This window comes from Leptinotarsa decemlineata, unplaced genomic scaffold (genome assembly GCF_025532065.1).
Source record: "Leptinotarsa decemlineata unplaced genomic scaffold, Ldec_3_MD MMD2_tig00026354_RagTag_RagTag, whole genome shotgun sequence".
Lineage (NCBI taxonomy): Eukaryota > Metazoa > Arthropoda > Insecta > Coleoptera > Chrysomelidae > Leptinotarsa > Leptinotarsa decemlineata.
Genome location: NW_027412702.1, coordinates 15526018 through 15548708, shown reverse-complemented (window position 1 = coordinate 15548708; position 22691 = coordinate 15526018). Strand labels below are relative to the sequence as shown.

Here is a 22691-nt window from a genome sequence, read left to right as displayed (position 1 = left end):
GAAACAAGTAAAAAAGAATAATTAAAAAAGAAAAGCTGAAAATAACAATTATATTAAGCAACAATAAACCTGAAATGAAATGATAGTGAAATAACCTACAAGTAAAAATATAATAATTGAATAAATAAAAATTAAAGGAATGAAAAGAGAAAATAATAAAAATAAAAAGTGTAGAGATTCCAAATCACGTTAGTTCACAACGTTTCGATTGTTGGTATCTACAATCGTCTTCGGGTGATGATTGGACTGATTCCTCCGAGAGATAACTATTTTATAGGTCGTTGAAATACTTTCACTTTCTCTGCTTTCTATTTTCCGCGTCTCTGATTCCGTGAGAGATGACCGTTTTGGCGGGAGTTGGCCATTTTTCGTTTGATGATGGGTTTCCATATGTTTCGTATTTCTACGCTGGCCTGGCTGAATACGTTGTTGGACAACATGTATGCGGCTTCCTTAAATTTTCTCCTGAACCAATGTTCCTCTCTGTGCAAGATCTCAGCTTGGGACCACTCGATGTTGTGTTGATGGGTCCAAACATGGTCTGCTATTCCTGATTTGCTGGTTTCTCCTCGCTGTGTGTGCTTCTTGTGCTCGGCAATGCGAACATTCAATGGCCTCTTAGTTTCACCAATATAGGATTTTCCGCACTCACAGGGTATCCGGTAAATGCAATTCTTGGAATCGCAGTCTGCGTTTGGGGGCCTGGTTTTCGTGAAGCTGCTACGGATAGTGTTACCGGATCTGAAACAGGTTCTGATGTTGTACTTGGAACCAATTCTTCTTATCCTCTCCGATAATCCTCTGATGTAGGGAAGTGCAAGCACTGGTTGTGACGGCTTCTCTTCCTTGCGAGGCTCCTGCTGTCTTTTAGCCAAAGTCTTTTCTACCATCGCTTTGGAGTATCCATTCCGCTGAAGGTCATTTTTGATGATGTCTAGTTCCTTCTCGAGACCTTCCTTTGTATTACAGAGCCCAAAAGCACGGTCTAATAGAGTCTTGATGATTCCCCTTTTTGTCGATTGATGGTGGTTGGATTCGTGGTTCAGATACTGTCCCGTATGAGTGGGTTTTCGGTATACAGATGTTTCCCACTTAGTGTCGGTCATCTTCACCAAAACGTCTAAGAATGGCAATTCGTTGTGGATTTCCTCCTCCATTGTGAAAGTGATGGAAGGTCTCACGCTGTTGATGTGTTTCAGGAAGGTGTCTAGTTCAGTCTTCCCATGGTTCCATATTATGAAGGTGTCGTCAACATATCTCAACCAGACTCGAGGTTTCTTGTTGACGACACCTCTCACGGAATCAGTAAAGCGGAAAATAAAAAGCAGAGAAAGTGAAAGTATTTCAACGACCTATAAAATAGTCATCTCTCGGAGGAATCAGTCCAGTCATCACCAGAAGACGATTGTAGATACCAACAATCGAAACGTCGTGAACTAACGTGACTTGGAATCTCTACACTTTTTATTTTTATTATTTTCTCTTTTCATTCCTTTAATTTTTATTTATTCAATTATTATATTTTTACTTGTAGGTTATTTCACTATCATTTCATTTCAGGTTTATTGTTGCTTAATATAATTGTTCTTTTCAGCTATTCTTTTTAAATTATTCTTTTTTACTTGTTTCAGGGATTTCAAATAATTTTATATAATAGACAATGGAAGTCCGAACTAGTGAAATTCATCACGAAACATTGTCAATCACCTTCAAACAAAAAAAGGAATGAAACTTTCTATATTTTTACCACTTTTATTGTAGTTTATTGTATAAGTTTGAATGTCCGTATAGGACGAAACTGCAGTAACGTTAGTTACAAATAAAAGTGGTAAAAAACATAGAAAGTTTAATTTCTCTTTTATTCGAAATGATATCACTTTCAAAGCAACACTTCTGGCTCGGAGTTTTCAGATAGTGTGTACTACCCCTTATTTCCAGTATTTCCAATTAGCACATGGAAATTAGAGATTCTCATTGATGCAATCATATTCTGGCCTATGGATTATTTCCCCCAATTGAATCTGTTTAAAATCTGTTTAAAATCTGTTTTTCCGTTAACCAGCTGTCGCACCCCTACGAACGACAACCCTCAGAAGTCGAAACTTGTGCGAGCTAAGGATTAACGAGGTCTTACCTTTTAACGTGTGCTTCCTAACACGGGTTGGACGATAGCAAGTGAAGATCGATCGTTCAGACTAGGGCTTGAACCACCGACCAACACGGCAGTCAATTCGAGTGAGTGAACAAATCACCCACGCCGAACCGCTTGGCTACCGACCGGGTATAATGGGAATATATGAGTACCTGATTTTTACCTAAGTTTGTAATGAATTGATATATCAGAGCTCATATCCCAGTTTCCACATTTGAAAAAATATTTAGTAACGGTTAGTTATTCAATTCTAATTGATCATTCAGTAAATTACCCGAATTCCTGAATCTATTGATTTCTAAACATTCTAGAAAATTGAGTTTCAAACTCTTCCCCCTTTGAATGTAACACATCTTATTCATGTTTGAACTCATGTCCTACTGAAAGGTGGTTTGGAAATGTGGAGTTGGCCTTTCTATTTGCAAAACTACTTCTATACTCTTTAATTCTTTAGGGAAATGGGTGTGAATTAGTTGTTTGTAATTATTTCCTGGATTCAATAAAAAAATATCAACAATCGATCAAATTTCATAAAAAAAGTCTTGTGGATCTGCAATACAGCTTTTTTTCTGAATATTTCAAAACTGTGATTGTTGTGTTCTCGACCTGGAAAGAAAAATTTCAAAGCAAAATCAAAAACATCCTTTAAACCACATCAGAGGACTATGATATCAGTTGTACTATTTCAATTCACTATCTATGTGTGTGCTAGAAAAACAAAAAGTGGAATTCAATAATTATCTTTCTTCTGAAAGTGCTGTAGAATTGGTGAGCCGCAAGGTTGTATCTTGGTTTGTATTCGAACAGTCGATTTATCAATTGTGATTCAATAAACCTCGTCACAGATGATACTTTTGCTGCTTGTTATAATAATTTTTCGTGAAAAATGTTGGAAAAATGTTGAATAATTCACTCCGAAATCTGATATGTCTACAGTACAATCAACTTTGAAAAGAAAGTAGTGATGGGAACAGCCAAATTAGGCGTTGAAAATTTTCAATACTTCATTTATCTTATCTTGGATTTGAAATATGTTTAAACTTCTTAACACAATGGGTCAAAAATTGAACCTGCTGAATTCATGGAAATTAAAGAAAGTGAACGATCAAATTTCGTATCGAACAGCCAACAAAAATTAATTTCTCACCGCTGTTGAATTTATTTTCAAGAAAAATTCATTACAATTAGTGTGATCATCAGAAACAATAATTCACTGGCTACTGGTTCTTAAAACTACTTGCCTACCAATCAACAATCTTCATTGATTATTTGTATAATTTGCATTGTGCAATTTTGCAATTTGTATTGTGGAGTACCAATTCAACTGAGGACGCTTCTACGTATTGAAATGCGTATTGAAAATGAAGTCTGAATGTTTCCGTTCACGGCCGGAGATAACTGTGTGAGTTTAGGATCGTTGGAACAGCTGTTTCGGCCTGTTAGGCATCATCAGTACTGGGCAGGCGGTCATCGATTCAAGACAGAAAGTAAATAACCAAGAGAAGTACTTAATAAAAATAACTGCGTAAACGCAAGCGGGACATAAGCGGTACCACCTACTGGTGTAACACTCAAGTCAATTTGCCAAGTTCTTATGTAGTGTTGGTGGTTTGACCAATCAACCGACAATTGCGGTAGCAGAAATTTGGGAAGCTGTCCTGAAATGCCATCGAAAAACGAATCCACATGTTTCTAGAAGTGATATGAGATCCAGAAAATGCTTGCTGGTACAGGATTGACCCAAAACCTTTTTTCATTAAATTACCTCATAAGAAGCCCCAATGTTTTTTTGTTGACAAACCATGTTGAGACTATTGAGGAACTTTTACGATCAATGCCATTTTTTTTCGTATCCTTTGAAATTCAAGAAAAATAAAGGTTCTACGATGAAGTAAAATGATAATATACAAATTTCCGAAAAAGTATGCAAACAATACTTGTTGTAGCCTTCAGTAGTTGTTATCGACTCCATACATGATTATCCATAAGGACAAGAAAATTCAAATAATGACCAAACTCTTCGATTTTTGTAATGGCTATTTCCATGTTTCAGGGGTATGCGAGAAATCTTGCTCTGCTCCTACCCCAGAAGAAGGCAGCAAGAGCGAAGAAACCACATGAATCTCCACTTCCAAAGGCACGCCTCTACCAGGTCAACAATGAAGGGCAACGCCACCACGGTCACGATTCTGCACAACGAACACAGCTCAGAGTGTTCCCATGAAGTATGAGGATGCGCCTCCTGCCTCTATTGTTCTAGATATAGCTGAAGAGGCAGAGAGAAAAATATCAACGAATCACCACTTGTATGAGGGTTCTCGACTCAAGGCTTTGGAAGCGGAGTTCACACTGTGAATAATGATATTGACTCGGTCTAAGCGCGTCATTGATTCTTTTAGCAAAATATTTCGCATCTAGCAGAAATATATTTTGAATTCAATCATGCATTGTAGCACAGTCTTGTCTTTGACAATTATTCGGACTCCATGCAAACTTAATTGGAATGTAATATGGGTATTACTGGAGTTTTTTCCCAACACCAAATCGTTATTTTTACACCTCGACACGTGTTTCGATCACCAAGTGATCATCTTCAAGAGGAAATTGTCCAGGAACCCGTTACCAAAGATGATTACAGAAGTAAAAGACGTCCTAAAGAAATGCGACAACATACTTACCCCTCAACTGAAACGGAAGATACAAGTTTCCAACCCAACGGTGTCGAAATTATATTGCCTCCCAGAAATCCATAAACCGGGAAAATCAATGCGCCCCATCGTGTCAGCTATTGGAGTTCCTACCTACCAAATAGCGAAGTGGCCCACTAAGGAATTTGAAACCTTGTCTATTGCGGAACCAGGTTTTAGTATGAAAAACTCTTTAGAGTTCATACAACATACAAAAAACATGGTAGGTAGAAGGTTGCTTTTATGAACAACAGGAAGGAACGGCCATGGGAAATCCCTTGTCCCCCTACCTGGCAGACCTGTTCATGAGCAGATTCGAAATGGAAACTGAAGAAAAGTCACAAAGTACTTTCCTAGGATTTGGCTAAGGTATGTGGATGATATTTTCGCGGTATTCGATACTAAAAAATCGAATATCGAGGACTTTGTTTCCTTTTTAAATAATAGATGTCCATCAATAAAATTCACATATGAATTAGAAAATAAGGGACAATTACCATTTCTTTACGTTTTGGTAATGAGGAGCAAAGATGAGGGTTAGAATACGATATATTTAGAAAAGAAACAAGCACGAACAGGTATATTCCTGACACTTCACATCACTGTGGACAGCACAAACGTGCTGGGTTGAATATTTTGGTGCATCTTCTTTTGACTTTCCCTCTAACACATGATAGGTTCACAAAAGAAAAACGCACAATACAGGAAATAGCAGCCACTAACGGTTTCCCGAGAGGTATTGTAGATGACATAATTAGAAAAAAGAAGTTTAGGTTGACAATGAACGAAATCTCGACTTTCAGAAAGGACAAAAACCAAGATAAATACATCTCAGTTCCATACCACCAATATACGAAGAACTTTGGAAAGATTTTCAAGGAACTAGGTATGAAGGTGGTTTTTAAAACAAGTCATACACTGCTTTTGGGAAGTCCAAAAGACAAAGTCGAGAATTCGGAAAAGTCTGGAATTTACGAAATTGAATGTAAGGACTGCGATGCAAAATATTATGGACAGACAGAAAGATCTATTGAAGTGAGATATAAGGAACACATAGCACACTTAAAATATGGAAGAACTGAAAAATCAGCAGTCGCCCATCATATTTTGCAACAAAACCATTCCATAGACTTCAGTTCTTTAAGATTAGTTAGACAAGTTTACAACAACAGGCAACTAGATGCCTATGAGAGTGTAGAAATAAGTAAACATAATAATATTATGAATAACGATAACGGACCAATACCAAATAGCATACTATATAGCTTGTTGAAATAATATTGTTGGGTTTACTGATTACTACAAAAAGACACATTGTAAATATATTTAGATAGGCAATATTGTGAAACTAACTTAATATAACTGAAAATTGTTCTATATATAGCTGTAACATTTAAACATACATAAGGACATATTGCAAAATAATAGGAAGGCCAATTGTAAAATTAATTTAGGGTGGTACACTTGTATGGGTGGTATTACTGATTACCTACCTGTATGATGTACCTGAATAGCATAAATAACTTTAGTTTTGAGAAGTTTCTAGTTTAATCTTCCTCTTGAAGATGATCACTTGGTGATCGAAACACGTGTCGAGGTGTAAAAATAACGATTTGGTATTGGGAAAAAACTCCAGTAATATTCATTACTACACCAAAGGTTCCAAACAGTACATCATAAGTATGTAAGATGGGGATAAGGAGATTATAGAAGTGTCAACGACAGTGAGAACGAAATACAAGTTATCAAACTCCAAGTGTTGAAAATTAACTAATGTTGGAGGTTTGGTGTAACATTGTCTGGAAAAATAATCAACATATATCAAACCAACTCATTTTTGATACTTCTACACTATTCATAAGACACTTGAGAGCACTTTCTCCTCCAACCTCCCTCCTCTCAGTTTTACGATTGAGTATACGAGTACCACAGCCCGTTTTTTCAGTTGATTGGAGGTTTTGCCGATTATAGACTTCCATCGGCATCTTGGTCTCATCGATATGTGATATGCTGCAGTCATACGTTATCCGGCACATTCAATGAGCCTTTTTCTTGAGAATAGTACAGCGAACGTGTCACGAGAGGCAGAACTAGTAGTAGGGACAAACATAAACTATTCACATGTAAAACAATGTTATTTACGTAATATTAATTTATTATTTGAAAATATAAATCTGATATAAAAAATTATTTTGTGCTAGTATAATGCCAACAAAGCATTGCTATTTTGCGAGTTGTACGTCGGATAATAGATATACGGAAGGAAACGTGTTTTTTATACCATTTATAAAACCTCATATTGATGAGGATGAATGTAAGAAATGGATACATGCTTCGAGAAGAGTGAATTCAACAGTGCAAAAAATGAATAAATTTTGATATGTATGCTCTAAACATGAAATGAATACTAAACTTTTCATAGTTAACTACCATTGATTAGAATGAGATATAACATCAATCGTTTATTAAACTATATTTGATTCATATTTCACTCAGAAATACATCTGAAATTCATAATTATTTTGAATATCTTTCATTACAGTTTGAATCTACCGCTACTCTTTTACTAGAGTCGGTATACTAACCTGTCTATCAATTCACTTTTTTTCCAGTTAGGTACTTTTAAATTACGGCTTGCAAGCCAACGTTTTAATGTTACAACATTGTTATCCTTGACAGTTGCAAATTTCAGTTTTTCTCCAGGAACATCTTCTTGTATCAAAAACATTATTTTTTAATTGTACTTTACCATATGTTTATATGAGGATGAGGCAGTGTTTGTCCCTACCGAAGTACTAGCGTATAGGTAGTAGGTTAATTGGAGTCATTGTCCGAGTTTGGTGTTGGCTTGGTTACCATGTTGGACAATGTAACGTTCAAACTCACCAGTCAAAAACTGGTGATGACGAATCTACAACGCCATTATTTATGAGATCACGAAAATTCAAATCATGAATGGTTACCATGTTGGAAAATGTAACGTTCAAACTCACCAGTCAAAAACAATCCTGAGTAAGAAATGGTGATGACGAATCTACGACGCCGTTATTTATGAAATATGGAAAATTCAAATCATGAATAACAAAAAAAACAGAGAGGAATCGTTCTCTGTCTTTCTGTTGTCTATAAAAAATTAGATATCATCGAAACTTGGTAACGACTATTGTTCCACCAGAAAACGATCGTGGGTACGAATAAATATTAAAACCCTTTTCAAATTATTGTTTCATGAAGAAATCAAAATAATGCGTTTGGAGAAAACATAGGTCCATAAATATTAAAAAAAAATAGTATTTCGATAAAAGAAATGAAACTCAAAACATTCTCTCTTTCAACTTTTCTTCATAGTAGGATCTGGCATCAGCCAATAGGAAGTAACTACTTTCTCGGCTAATACCACGATGAACATTAAATTTCATCCAACTGACGTTTATGCAAGTTTCCTCGGAAAGCAAATCCTCACAATTTTTCTTGTTCATTCCGTGATCTCCATCTACGATATACTTATCCCTGCTGCTGATAGTGGGTCTCTTTTGTATTCAGCCGACTTGAGACTTTGGTGAGTTTTCCATACCGTGCGCTTGTGGGAAGGTTCACATCGGAATCACCAAAAGATCCATGGGAAACCACAGGATTATATTTGAAAACACAGAGCTCATTGCTCCCAATCAGCCATAGCCGGCTAGTACGGGATGCAATAGAGATCCACAAATACATGGATAACTTCAACAGAAAAGAATAGCTGTGAATCTCAATCGAATATAGAATCCGATAGAATAGCAAACAGCATGACGGCAGGTAGAAAATGTTATTGTCGACTGTTATTGATAATTTACCAAATCCATGTACAACTATCATCACATCAAAGTACAAACCCCACTTTACAAAATTATAAAGTATGAAGAGTTATTATTCACCAATAAAAAATATATGCAAGTGACCTAGTCGAAATGATTTTCATAAAAAAAAATAACTGAGTGGAATTATCCTCAACCACCAAAATTTCTTGTGTTAAATTTCAAGAAATCGAAAAATTGGGGTATCAAAAAAGAAAATGTTGTATAGTTACGTTGTGTACACCTTTATTTCTGATATGATCTGTTTTGCTGCACCGCAAGTACATGTTACATTTGATTTGACCTTTTTTTGCCAGCGCCCTTGGTTTGTCCAATTTCAAATCACAGAAGCATAGATCATAAGTTTTCGTGTTCTGTGACACAAAAAGTCAACTATTAAATAAAGTGAACTTCATGTACTACTATGATTCGAATAGAAATCAAATAGCTGATTTCGAATTGTATCTGAATTTATTGATCTCTCTTCAATATGGTCCATTTTTTTCAAGAAGCTAGTAGAGTTGTACGTTTCTGCCAAAAAACAGCTACTTTTACACGATGTACATTGAATTATATGAGACAGATATATATTCACAATACCTCACACAGTATAGACCTCAGAGTAACAAAAGACAATAGAGAGGCCTTTGGCATCCGTACATTGTAGGCAGCATAACTTTGTTTGTTTACGGGAAGTAAGTTGGACCATAAAACAGTGGCGGTTAGTTTAGTTAATAATCCGAGGGATATTATATATTTATAATATAAATCATTTCGGGTGAAAATGTATTCTGTTCAAATAGTTCCTACAGGAAATCAGATTTATCATTCATCATTATGGAAATGGGATTTCAAATGAACTAATTTACTAATTCATAACAATTTTAAATGTTAATTTCAAAAGTGATGAACTTTGCTTCATACAATTAGATAAAGAAATTTGTGATTTATTGTCAGATTTGATAAACAAGCGGTACGGTTTGTGAGGTCCAATAGTAAGGTCCAATAATAAGGTTCGATATTATTATGTGATCTCATTCAAAATTTGTATTTAGGGGTCTTTGTGGACCGACATTATGAAATGAGATATTTTTTATGTTTTCAATGATAATTTTTCTGATCTTATTCTCATAAATGAAGATTTTAAAACTAGGTTTATATTATTTCATTATTTGACATATTCCAACCAAAAAAGGCTAAAAAAATGACAACTGTCATTTCTTACTTAATATTGTCTGTTTGCAACTTGATCATAGAATGATTTTTCGTAATTATAGAATTCGTCGGCATGAATTATTGAAAAAAAACATAATGTTGGTCCATAAAGACCCCTAGATACCAGTTTTGAATGAAATCATATAATAATATCAAAGCTCAATCGTGATTTCTAATCGAAAATTCTTCATATTGGACCTCACAAACCGTAATGCTTGTTCATCAAATCTAAGAATATATCACAAATTTCTTCATCTAATTTTATGAAGCAAAGTTCATTACTTTTGAAATTAACATTTATCATTGTTATGAATCAGTTCATTTGAAATAATTTAATTTTAACCCAGTGAACCACGCGCTTTATCACGAAGCCATATATAAATAAAAATCTAGTAGGTGGTAGAAAAACCGGCCCCATTTCCATAATCATTAATAATAAATCAGATTTCCTGTAGGAACTTTCTGAACCGAAATGATTTATTTTATAAATATATAATATCCCTCCGATTATCAACTAAACCAATCGCCACTGTTTTATGGTCCAACTCACTCCAAATGTAAACAAACTCTCCATAACCTCTCATTACTCGCCACCCCCCTCGCCCATAAGTTGTACAGAAAAGGATAGTCTGATACCCGTTTCAAATACATGTATTGTATTGGTATAGGCATGGCAACTCTATGCCTTATTATTACTCGGAGTTATAGACGGTCTTGCAGCAGCAGGATTACTCTGCTGTCAAGTCCAGACATACTTCTATTTGGTTCTGATTTTTCCTGCACTGCTGAAAGGTTTGAATTTGAAACCGGTCTGTGAGTGATACAGCCGATTAATTTCAGCATGGTTCTGCCACTAGATGAACAGAAACTTTTGCAAGACTGTACTCTATCTCTAGGACCTATTTTGCATAAATGACTGTCAGATATAATTTAATGAGCAGCGTGTTATTAGCCCGGGAAGTAGGTGTCTTTCGACATGCATTCACCAAACGTTACTGTGTAGATACGTTGGGAGAGATGAGTGTTTCGAAAAATTATTGAGGAATATTTATTTTGTCATGGTAGAAATAATTTCTGCTCGCTCGTGTTTTGTAAATGAATCATTTTCATTGTAAATTATGAACATATTGTCGGTATTTTCTGTTTCAGAGTTCAGTAGAGTGGATACATCAACAATTCATCCTTTTTATAACAGAGTGTAAATATGTATCTTTTCGTGTTGGCTAATCATAATTAAACTTGATAAGCAGTTTTATTGTTTTATTTTATTAAAGTAAATAACATCATTGTAAAAAATATTTGCGATTTTTCCATTATTCTTTGCATATGAACCTTTCAGAACTCGTACAAATACAATGCTTGGAGCTATTCATTCTTCTCAAGATCTGAGTATCAGAATTTCGTATTGAGGATAAGCAATCTCCCTGCCGTCGAAAGGAATGTAGCAGACTCTGTGACTTGGGTGTACCTGAAATGATAAATTTTGTTGTCAAAATTTCTTAGATTTTGTAATTGTGATATTATACTGGGCTATTCAAATTCGTTTCTGTACATGGGGATCTCGTAAATGATAAGAGATAAAGTGGCGGTCAAATTGTGGCAAAGTTGCGTATTTGACAGACCTATTCAATAATGTAAAATATAGCCCTTCTGGTTCTGGAGATTACAGAAAAAACCAAAAAATCCCAAATTATTTTTTTGTCTTCATCTTGTTTATTCGCAGACATATTGAAAATCTGTCCACATTTTGCTATTGGCACTTGATGTGGGTTACCAAAATAATATATGTCCATGAATCTTTTATACAGGGTGTCATCTGACTCGGGCCACCCCCATCTTGAATACGAACCTGTATTTTTTGTTGTATTTTTTGTATCGTCGATGTTCACTTCATACTGAGAAATTAAATTCAATTTTATATTTCCGGATGTTTCGGTAATATTTGATTATAATTGTGTGAATTATTCCCATTTAAATTACGGTCCTGGAAATTGGTTGGCTGAATTGAATAAAAACACAATAGCAACTTTCACGTTTCCCTATGTAACGTAGAGTTTTTCAATAGTTTTTTTCCATTTTCAGGTACCTATTCATATTTTTTCTATTGCTCTGAGCGTTTTCTACAAAGAACTTCGAATAAGAAAACCTTTTATGATTATGATATGATTTCAATAGGCAGAAAAAGAAATGGTAGAAATAATAACATCCGAAACGAATACTATAACTGTAATGAAAATTGAAATGAAGTAATTTATATACACAAAAAAATTAATGACGCAATAAATGTTCGAATTGGACTAATTCCACTCCATGACATTTTTGAACTCGCTTTCTCATATTATTTATTGCCCTTAATACACTTGCTTGATGCATTGTTGCGAGATCATTCAAAATCGTGAATCTCGAGTCTTTGACATTTTCTATCTCTCTGCCAGCGTAAATCCTATTTTTCAATGTCCCCCATAGAAAATAGTCCAAAATAGTATAATCTGATAATCTTCCAGGCCATCTTATTGGCCCATTATTTGTTTCGGAATGAAAGGACTCCAATTTATTAATGAATCGAAGAGATTTTTTGTATTAAAGTGTATAATTTTTAAAATTCTTGCAAAGCGCTTTCGACTTTCGTCATCATCAGTGCTCAGTGATGTACATGTGGCCTAAGTGCTGTGGGACCACACTCACCCTCCCTACTCTACAGATACATATATAATACTCTCCTACGATTTATATATTTTTTTAGATCATTCAACACAAGTTAATTTTTTCAAAATAGTGTTTCATTGTACCCACTAAGACTCCACCAAAGAAACTTTTTGGAAAATGTCATTATAGGAACAGAGAAATTTGTTCAGTTTTTGAAGAAAACTAACCAACTAGTTCAATAAATACAAATACGAAATTCGTCATTTGAGTTAATGATTTTGGGATAACGATGTGGTCTTCGCTATCAAACTACGAAATTAGGAATTCCATTAGAAAATTGACAAGAAAATAATTTCCCAGTGACTTCTTTTTGTTCTGATGGTTCTTGTTACAGAACTAGTTTTGAGTAGGGAAGAACTTTGATAACTGATGGAATCATGAATTGATTCCTGCTATAGGTTCACGTTTTACGTAAGCATTTACATGACATAAGCATTCACATTATGCGATGTGATACTGATTGATCAACATTCAATTTTCTGTTGGAAATCAACTGAAATCTTTCAATTGTCATACAAAGTTGAAAAGATTCATTTGAAACCAGAAATTTTGTAGAGATCATTATCTAGCGAAAGAATTATTTATTTTCTTCTAGAACTGCTTGCAAAGAAAACAGAAATGGGGTTTCCAATGAAACTATGAAGGTTTACTGAAGCGCCTCAAACCAACTTTAAAATCCGTTGAATAAATAGTTAAGGATTGAATTTAAGAGGATTGCCGCTTTCGATTGGGTTTCAGTAGAATTTCGTTTATCATTACTTTATTGCGGATTTGAAATAATGAGTTAAATGAGTAGTTCCAAGTCGTGGAAAATAAGGAGTTGTGTTGACTTGAAAAAACTAAACCATATTCTTGAAACTGCTTTAGCAGCAGTAAGATATGATAATAACGTCTTCAATTCCCAATTTGAATTGGAATACAACTGATTCAATTAACATTGAGAATTGAAATGTTGGCTTTATAGTCAGAAATCAACTTTCCCCAATCAGTTTGTAATATGTTTGATTCAAAAAGAAATGGAAATGATCCTATTCAGTCAGCAAAATCGTTTTCAAGTTTTTTTTTCAACAATTTTATTTTGATATTTCATGAAATATATCATATGTGTAAGACTGTGAGACTTTGCAAACTGTTCAGTTCAATATTAAAATCTGAATTTATGTACATCAATTCGGATTTCATTTTCATAGACATCTACTTCTTAAATTGCACGAGAATGTATCGGTATTCAACTAGTAGGATGAAGTTTAGTTACCTTTCCAACAGTATGAGATCCTTCGTGATGAACTCTGCCAATATAAAGTGGTTCTCCATCGCTGGTTTTACCTCCTTCAACAGCCCCATATGGTATTTCTCCTCCACTACTGTGTACCCAATCAAACCTTTGTTCACATAAAACCTGTTACAAAAACAAAATATTTTATGGGAGGATAATGGTTACAGAATAATCATGTTGTTTGTTTGATTGGTTTCCCAAACACAACGCTCTAAGAGCGGTGTCTATGCGAAAGTAGCGATTCACACTGGATTTGAATCGCTGGAGATTAAATTAATTTGGAAAAACGTTCCCAAGAAGTTCATTGCACATAAACGTAGTTATCCAAACGAAAGAGTTCTCAAACAGTGAAGTTCGAGGTGTACTGAGTTAAACATCAGAACGATGAGCAGTCACTTGTACACCTCCCGTGAAAGTATCTATAAAAGAGAGACAAATCTCCAACCTTTCTTGTATCAGACTATCAAGGTTGCAAGTGATGTTTGTGTTTCCAAATAGGCGAATGGCTCTTTTTTGGATATAATCCAGCAGCTTCAGGGTAAGCTTAGGGAAAAAGCTCCATACATGAGAACATTTCTCTAAAGAAGGTCGATCTAAGCTTCACAAAACATCAAAAGTCGCTGAGGTGTGTACAGTTTCCTGGTTCGGAACTAAACTTTTGAGGAGCAGTCTCTGCAATTCCAGCAACATGATTGTGCCAAACATAGTATTGTCCAACTTCCACTTGGAAGTTTACAAAACCGCGACACGTGTTTCGCTAAACAATAAAGTATTTTGAATACGATATCATTAGGTTCAATTGTGTTACTAACTCATGAGTTTTTCAGTGCTGAATTTTAATCAAATAATAAATACACAGATTTGAAGTCTATATTTCTTTCAGACCTTTGTGAAAATTGCATGAAAAAAAAAATCAATTCAGTTTAAAAATATAATTTGGGGGTATTTAACATTGGAAGTCTATTGGAAGGAGACAGCACCCGGGATAATTTCAACAAGTGGGTACTCGACAAAAAAATATTATATCACCTGTTGTCATCAACGTTGAAAATATACTGGACCAATTTTTTTTTGTTACCTACCAGATTCAATTTTCTATCTCTGTTATTCTTAATTTCAACTCAATCTTTTCCCACTTTCTCCTGCTAATGATTATTGCAGGAGCAGGGGTTGTAATTGAACACGATTCTGATAATGTACTTTATTATTGCATTTGCCTGGACCACCAACAAATGAAGAAAACGACTTGAAAGAATCAAGTTTGAGTCATTTTTTTTCACACTCACTATTTAGGTCAATGGATTTCCGTATGATTTATCGGGGATCTCTCTCTTTATTTTGGATGGTCGTTGCTTCCTATCTTCAGGCGTATTTGACCAATGCTCCCCCTGTTGGTTAACAGGAGCTTCGTCGGAGGGCGCAGCGGTCTTGCACGAAGCAATGCTGCCACCCATTTTTTCCAATATTTTTTTTCATTATAGAAACAATTCTTTGAATAATGAAACCAATTTGGTGTTTATGGAGTCGCCTCCTGCTTGGGAGACCTTTTGATTTTTTTTTCACATATACAGCCCCCTTTACGTGGTTATCCGAACCACCCCGGCCTGGATACCGGCGTGAATAAGGGAGCCCCTTATTCATCACTTTTTTTAAGACACTCACACATTTCCGTAATTAACAAAATAAACTAGCACAACACAAAAACGGAGCCCTACGATAGCCCATGGCATCCGCCTACCTTCTTTGTGGGCGGACGTTATCAGCACGTCCGTCCACTACGGAACTCAAATATTTATCAGGAATCTTTATTGGTTTTTGTTCATAGTCACACAAAAAATGAAATTCAATATACTTTTTCATGTAAGAAACTAGCTACTATAATCACATCTTGCTTTGTATCCTGTCACTACATCAAAAAATATTATTGGATAACACATAGGAAGCACATAACAGCATTCTTGGCAATCAAACCTATCATATTGCTCAAGTAATAATGAATTTTTTTCATTATTTTAGCACTGAGGAGTCGTAATGCCTCGAAATTTGCAAGAATTTTAAGTAATCACATTATAGAACTAGTGTTTTCGAAAGACTGTGAAAAACATAAATTTTGCTGAATAATCAAGTAATGCCAAGCATTAACAATGCCATCTACATAGATCCACGGTTTCGGGGAGAAAACCAAAGCATGTTTACACCATTACATGTTACTTCACGGTGCTTGGTTCGAACATATGATCAGTTATTTTGTTTTTTCACTTTCACTTTCTAGATCGAAATTGAATTCAAATTCAAAAAAGTATTTTTGTATGTTGTTCATCGTGGATATGTCAAAAATCTGACATTCTCATTAAAATGTTTGCCATGAGGGTTGTTATGGGAAGGGAATGGTTGACAAGGGATTGCTTTTTACACAAGAATATATCAACCTTAAAATCAAAGTTAACGTTTTTCACGATTTTTTCAGTCCAGTATCAAATGAGTCATTTAGGGTAGCACATTATAACTGAATTGCAATCTAAATACGAGTATACGCGTATTTACCTGGTATCTATCCTTAGCGTGTTCACCACCGTTGTAAGCTACGTAGGCAACATTTTTGCTAGGAATTACTTTAGCTGGAATCCAATCACCATCATGGAAAGCCCTTCCAACGAATATTTCTGCCCCATCTATGTCATATCCTCCAGAAAGGGCTGTAGTAGGTACCATAGATCTGGCAAAGGTGTCTACCCAGTAGTATGCTGAAACGTTTCCCAATTTGTAGAAACATCATTTTTTCTGAATCTCGAGATGTACTCAAAAAAAAGGAAATCGAAGGAATTTCAATTAGGGTTGGGTAAGGTTAGATCAAAAGTGAGTGGGGTCTATTCGATCCTCCATCGCAACCCGCAAGGGTTAATTGTGGCTCACACCTATTGACATTCGACCAAATAAACCCAGCTTCTCAACTAAAGCTGATTAGTTCAAATGGTGAGTGATCTTTCAGGTCAGATGGTAAGAGTGTGGTTCTGCCAAACGCTGAAAACCTGATTCGGTCTGCAACAGAGCAGGCACAAAGTATGTACAATGCTGTTTCATCAATTTCCAAACAGAGGCGTCTTTCGATCGTATCAATCACCACAGAATTTTTTTATCTCGATCTGAAAGCCTCCTGCGTGAAAATAATGATCTACCTTGAATTCAAATTGCTGCATATTCTGTAATAACTAGCAAAAGCTATGTATGGTAATATAAATTCTAACTTCGGGAAAAGACATATTTCTTTAATTCATAATTTTTTTAAATGCCGGATCTGTCTCTCATACAATATAAATTACGGCAAGACCGTAAGTGTTTATACAAACACTATTCATCGGAGTGTTTTGAAAAGTCAGATATATCTGTCACGTAGCTCAATATTGTAAATACGGGCATATCATTATCCCAGCATTGAAGTTTTGTCAACTCATCGAAATATGTTTTCTGATGACCTACGTTGCACGTGGGCGATGGTTACGAAGAACGATTTGAGGAACGGGAGGGACAATGAATCAGTGATTTCTTCCTGTTTTTTGAAAGGAAAGAAGACAGAGAGTTCTGGGAGCTCTTCGCCCGAGGCAGCGGTCTTAGAGTGGTGCGGAAGTTTTTTCGGGAAGTAAGTCTGCGTGAATTTTGAGGAGGTTCGAAAACTTGGAGTTTGAAGGGTTCTCTTGACTGTCAATCAAGCGCGGTATTTTAGTTTCGGGAGATAGTTTTCCTGGGTGGAATCTTCAATTTCGTTATTTTTGAAAAACAGGCGGATAGTGTGATGTTGGGTAGTCTTTTATTCTGGAGCGAAAAAAGAGCAGTGTAGTGCAAAAGTTCAAATAGGGGACGAGCAGGAAAAAGGCAGCGATGAGTTAAATATACATGTGTACTATTCATGATTTTGGGAAGGAGTTAGCTGTGATGAATTTTTATACAGAGTGTATCTGTAGTAAAAAAATAGTTTTCAACCTTACTTTGGCATTTATACCGTTTATATCAGTTCGATATAGTGTTTTCCGTTTTTTATAAGCTGCTCTCGTTATGCATTTAAAAAAAGTGCTTCTTGGTACTCTCGACAGAAATGATAACTTGAACTAATCTGAGTTGAACTATTCAATATTGAAATTGTTTAACTTGAGAAAAGCTCAGGTTATTACTCAAATTTTATGTATATTGATATGATAATGTAAGAAAAATTTGTTTGTTACTCTTGTAGAATTTAATAATGATACTAATAATATACATACACAAAACTAGTATCATTATTTTTTAAATCATGTTTCACATGATAAAAGAATATTACGTGCTTGCTGGTTGAATTTTTTGAATAATATCGAAAGTATATGTCTAACGCACACTAAAAACTAAGTGAATGTCCGACGAGAAAGAAGGAGCCTGTCTTCCGGTGACGTATGCGTGAGAGAAAGGGGACAAATTGGCGGCGTTACGCGTCAGGTATCGAAGCGGTTTACCGTCCCATAAGAAGTTATCATTTCAAAGACAGATGCAGTTTGAGAAATTGTTTGCCTTGAAATTATGACATACCTGCTTATCATGCTCTGTTACCCCCTGTAGTCCCTCACGCATTCCTTATTTCTATCTTGAAGAATACTAGATGGATAAACATTTTCCTAAATAGTTTCATTTTATAGTTATCAATTTCTCGATTTTTTCTAAACGTACTCAATTTTTCATTCACTGTAGGATGAAATATTGAAAAAACTCTTTCTAAAAATGAATTTTCTTTGTATGTTTGATATTTTTAAGGGTAGATGAAGAAGATATAAAATTTCCACTTTATTTTCACTGCCATTTTATGATTACGAAAAGATAATGGAAAACCGGTTCACTCAAAGAGATAAAATGTATCTAAAAATATGTAAACAATCTTGATAGGTGAACAAACAAGGTAAGAGTGTTGTAACGGAAAATAGATTTGACACAAAATATATTTTGTAGAAATTTCACAAAACTAATCCACGTTATCTTTTATCTAAATTAAGATGGTCTAGATATACACTAACCAATATTATGATTTACTCACACTTTACGTAATTCGAAATATATTTTCTTCATTTGCTCAAAGTGTGGTGGGAAGCTCCAGTAATCACTAATCACATTTCTGAATAACTCAAAGAGTATCATGTGAATCTATACGTTGATTGAAAATCTCGAAAAACTATGAAGGAAATTAATTTCAGAATTGAACTAAAATTCATCATTGGAAACAGTACTCAGATAAAATTATCAAGAGTTGGTTCACAGTAAATATATTCTTTTAATTAGGAATAAAGAATTTTTCAAGGACGAAATACAAGCACTAAAGCTCTAAGATCGCTCTAAGAGCGGTTCCTGTGCGAAAGTAGCAATTCACATTGGATTTGAATCGCTGAAGATTAAATTAATTTGGAATAAGGTTATCAGAAAGTTTATTCCACATAAACACATGTCACCAAATGAAAGAGTTCTCAAACAATAAAGTTCGAGGTGTACTGAGTTGAACCTCAAAACGACGAGAAGCCACAGTCCGTCGCGTATTTCTGATATGTACCGCTCTTGATGGAATCAAATGTGCCACCTCCCGTGAAAGTATTTATATAAGAGAGACAAATTTACAGCCTGTCTTACTTTTTTCTATGTTCCAGACTACCAATATGGATTTCAAAACCAAGGTTGCAAGTGAGGTTCGTGTCTCCATTCAGGCGGATGGTCCTTTCTGGATCGAATCCAGCAGCTTCAGGGTGTGGTTAGGGGCGGAGCTTCATATATGAGATCAATACTCCAAAGAAGAACTGAGCTTTATAAAGCATCAAAAATTGCTGAGTCGTGAACAGTATTCTGGTTCGGAACAGGGTTCCAAGATTCTGAGAAGCAGCCTTTGCAATTCCAGCGCCAAGACATATTTGTGTTCTTTGCAACCCCCAACAAACGTATCCTTATATTATTAAGAATATCTTATAACTAAGCATGTGAAGCAGGTATTCAAATATACGTGGATTACGTTGTGTTATTTCCAAAATGAAGTTTATAAATAAGAATAATAGACATTAATAAATTTCTAATTGAATGGTTTTCAAACATGTACAAAAAATTTTGTGAATCTATATTATTTTATGAAATAAATTTCATTCTGAAAAACTATCAATCGAAAACAATTCAATTTTTGAAATAATATATATTTAATTTTTGTTAAAAAACAGATACCACCTTATCAGAATCACAAATAAAGCCATTCGTTTTGTGTTGGTGTTTTCTCGAAGATATGGTTGTTGCAAATTTTTTTTAATGTATCTGATATGTCTAATTTTTTTAAAATAGTAATATTACAACGAAGAAACTACTTTTCGATGAATAATTCAATTAGGAACCCATTATTTCTTGTAAAATTGAAATGGTAATAATCGTATAAGTTTTGTGGGATATCTTTATGAAAATTCATTGTTACAGAGCCCTGAAGGAGAATTTAATTGAATTCGAAACGACGCGTCGGCAAGAAAACAATTGATTTTTTGAGAAAAAAATTACCCTTTCACCCAAATGGAGATCTCCACGATCTGTCAGAATCACTGTTAAGTTTCTATGAGAACTTTTGTTCAAGCCACCTCGAATGTTTTCTAATTTTTTTTCGAAAGGAATTTTTCATATTATGATTTTCATAAATAGTCATCCTTCGTGATGTAACAAATTATCAAATTTCTGAGAAACTAAGAACAATTTTTTTGTATTTTCGACTCGAAATTGCCAATTTCACGTCACCCTATTCGAACGTGAATTTTTCAATATCAATCAAAAATATTGTAACTTGCTGTAATTTTAGAGATGGTTTAGAGACGAAATTAGTGTTTCTTACATAGAGAGATATTTCATAAGAATCATGTAACAAAATAATAACGAAAAATTCCACTTGCAAAAAAAATGAAAAAGTATTTGAGTTGTTCAGGTAAAAAACAAAATATCGTTAAAATTCACTCGATGATATTTTAGAGCGATCTACATTTAGATCAACATGTTTAGCGATTTTGTTCGATCATATGACAAAAATTTGTGATTACATTAAATATCAATTAATTACGCTCGTCGTTTATACCATACATGTGTCGTACAGTTTACGATCTTGTTATTTATTGAAGCAGTCACAGCCACTAAAAGTCAAATAAAATGATGAATTCTCAGACAAAACCAACACTCGAAAAAATAAATGATTGACACTTACCTGCCATGATGTGACTTTCTGTTAGGTGTTATTAACACAAACTGTTTGCGTCGAATACACAGATATGTGATATGTCTCCATTTATTTGAAAACGTTTATCAGGAAATTTTCACAGATAACACGAGTACAAATAGGTGTTTCTGGAAATATGATATTATACCGTCGTCAGCCCCCTCATCATATGGATATAACAATTGAAAAATTGACATTGTTACTTCCAGAAAGATCATAACAGATATTTTCAATTTTTTTATTTCTTACATTTGTTTAATTATCAATAGTCCATGTTTCACTTCTGAACAAGAGACAAATAATTTCATTTCATCGTTTATTCAATTACATCTTACAGATTCTTAAAGATTTCATAATTGTTATATAATAATATTGATAATAATAATGCCTATAATAATCTTATATGAGCACTTAGGCAGAAGCCTATCATTCTTGACTCACTGCGCAGGGAACATGATTCTTGGACCCAATGATCACTTACCCCACGGTTTGGGGAGTGGTCGTTGGTTGATAATGCTGGCGCCCCTTCCGAATATATCAAGACTTCGTAGAAAAGGGGCCTGTCCAGCGCGGTAATAATAATAATAATAATATTCTTATTTCAATTCGATCAGCAGTGGGCACAATAAAACTCAAACTTTCGAGAAGATAATTCTCATTTACCCAAAAAAACATCTACTGATTTGAACAATGAATAAATTCTAAAATTAAAATATTGAAAAACATTAATGTTTCATCATCGACAAAGTTACAATAAAAAATTGCATAAAGTTAAGAAGAGTTTTTTTAATACTCATGATAAATGGCATATATATATATATATATATATATATATATATATATATATATATATATATATATATATATATATGACTAAAGTTCATTTCCAAGACTTTTCCTGCTAACTAATGGCTAGTTCCAAGACTTTTGTATAGTTCCAGGACGGTCTTGGAAGAGTTTTATGTTTAATGTAGACTACCGGTACCTCAATGTATAGTTCCAGGACGGTCTTGGAAAAATAATAGTCTTGGAACCCATGTTAACAATATAAATAACTCATGTGAAGCTGGCGCCGAATTTGTGCGCCAGCTTCACATGAGTGCAGAAACACATTTTTTGGAGTTCTGGGTCGATTTGATAGAGTTCTGGAGTTCCTGATATAAATATTGAATAGTTTCAGCAAATTGTGCATTTCAATAAGAGAAAGTAGTGGCGCTTACTTACGGTGCCAACTTTTTCGAAAAACTTAGTTCTGGTGGTATTTTTCGATGAAGATGAAGAAGAACAGTTCTGGAGTTCTTGACCATTCTGGAATATAGCTCAGCCGAAATAAAAAAGTTATTGAAGAAGAAAATCTATTTTTGACTTATGAAAATTATCATTTTGGAAAAAAAATCAAGAGATATTTTAGTTCTGGTGAGAGGCAAGTTCTATAAAATATGTCAATCGAATTTTATAAAAAAATCGAAACTTCAATTTATTGGCCATCATAAGGTGAGCAATTCTAAAAACCAACATTTTCAATAATGACAGGAATGAATCTCAGAACAGTTCTGATGGAAGTTCTGAATAGCACTCGGCGAGT

General features: G+C 34.5%; 2 protein-coding genes across 8 annotated transcripts in view; one reads left to right on the top strand and one right to left on the bottom strand.

Moving 5' to 3' along the window:
* LOC111503077 (trissin receptor) overlaps positions 1-19911 on the top strand; it is a 307365-nt gene extending 287454 nt beyond the window's left edge. For 6 of the 7 annotated variants that reach the window (XM_074184424.1, XM_074184427.1, XM_074184428.1 and 3 more), the window contains one exon: positions 4206-5028. In XM_074184424.1, coding sequence (XP_074040525.1) covers positions 4206-4383 — 178 coding nt within the window. In that variant the 3' untranslated portion in view covers positions 4384-5028. Of the gene's footprint in view, positions 1-4205; positions 5029-19526 lie in introns of those variants that run through there. The other variant, XM_074184429.1, reaches the window with a different exon arrangement.
* Positions 11134-21247, bottom strand: LOC111503078 (natterin-4). The gene is made up of 4 exons (XM_023157295.2): positions 21095-21247; positions 16417-16616; positions 13852-13995; positions 11134-11358 (listed from the first exon to the last, which is right to left on the bottom strand). Exons 1-4 carry the CDS (start codon positions 21099-21101, stop codon positions 11269-11271), a joined length of 441 nt encoding a protein of 146 aa, XP_023013063.2. The 5' UTR covers positions 21102-21247; the 3' UTR covers positions 11134-11268.
* Between the last annotated feature and the right edge of the window lie 1444 nt (positions 21248-22691).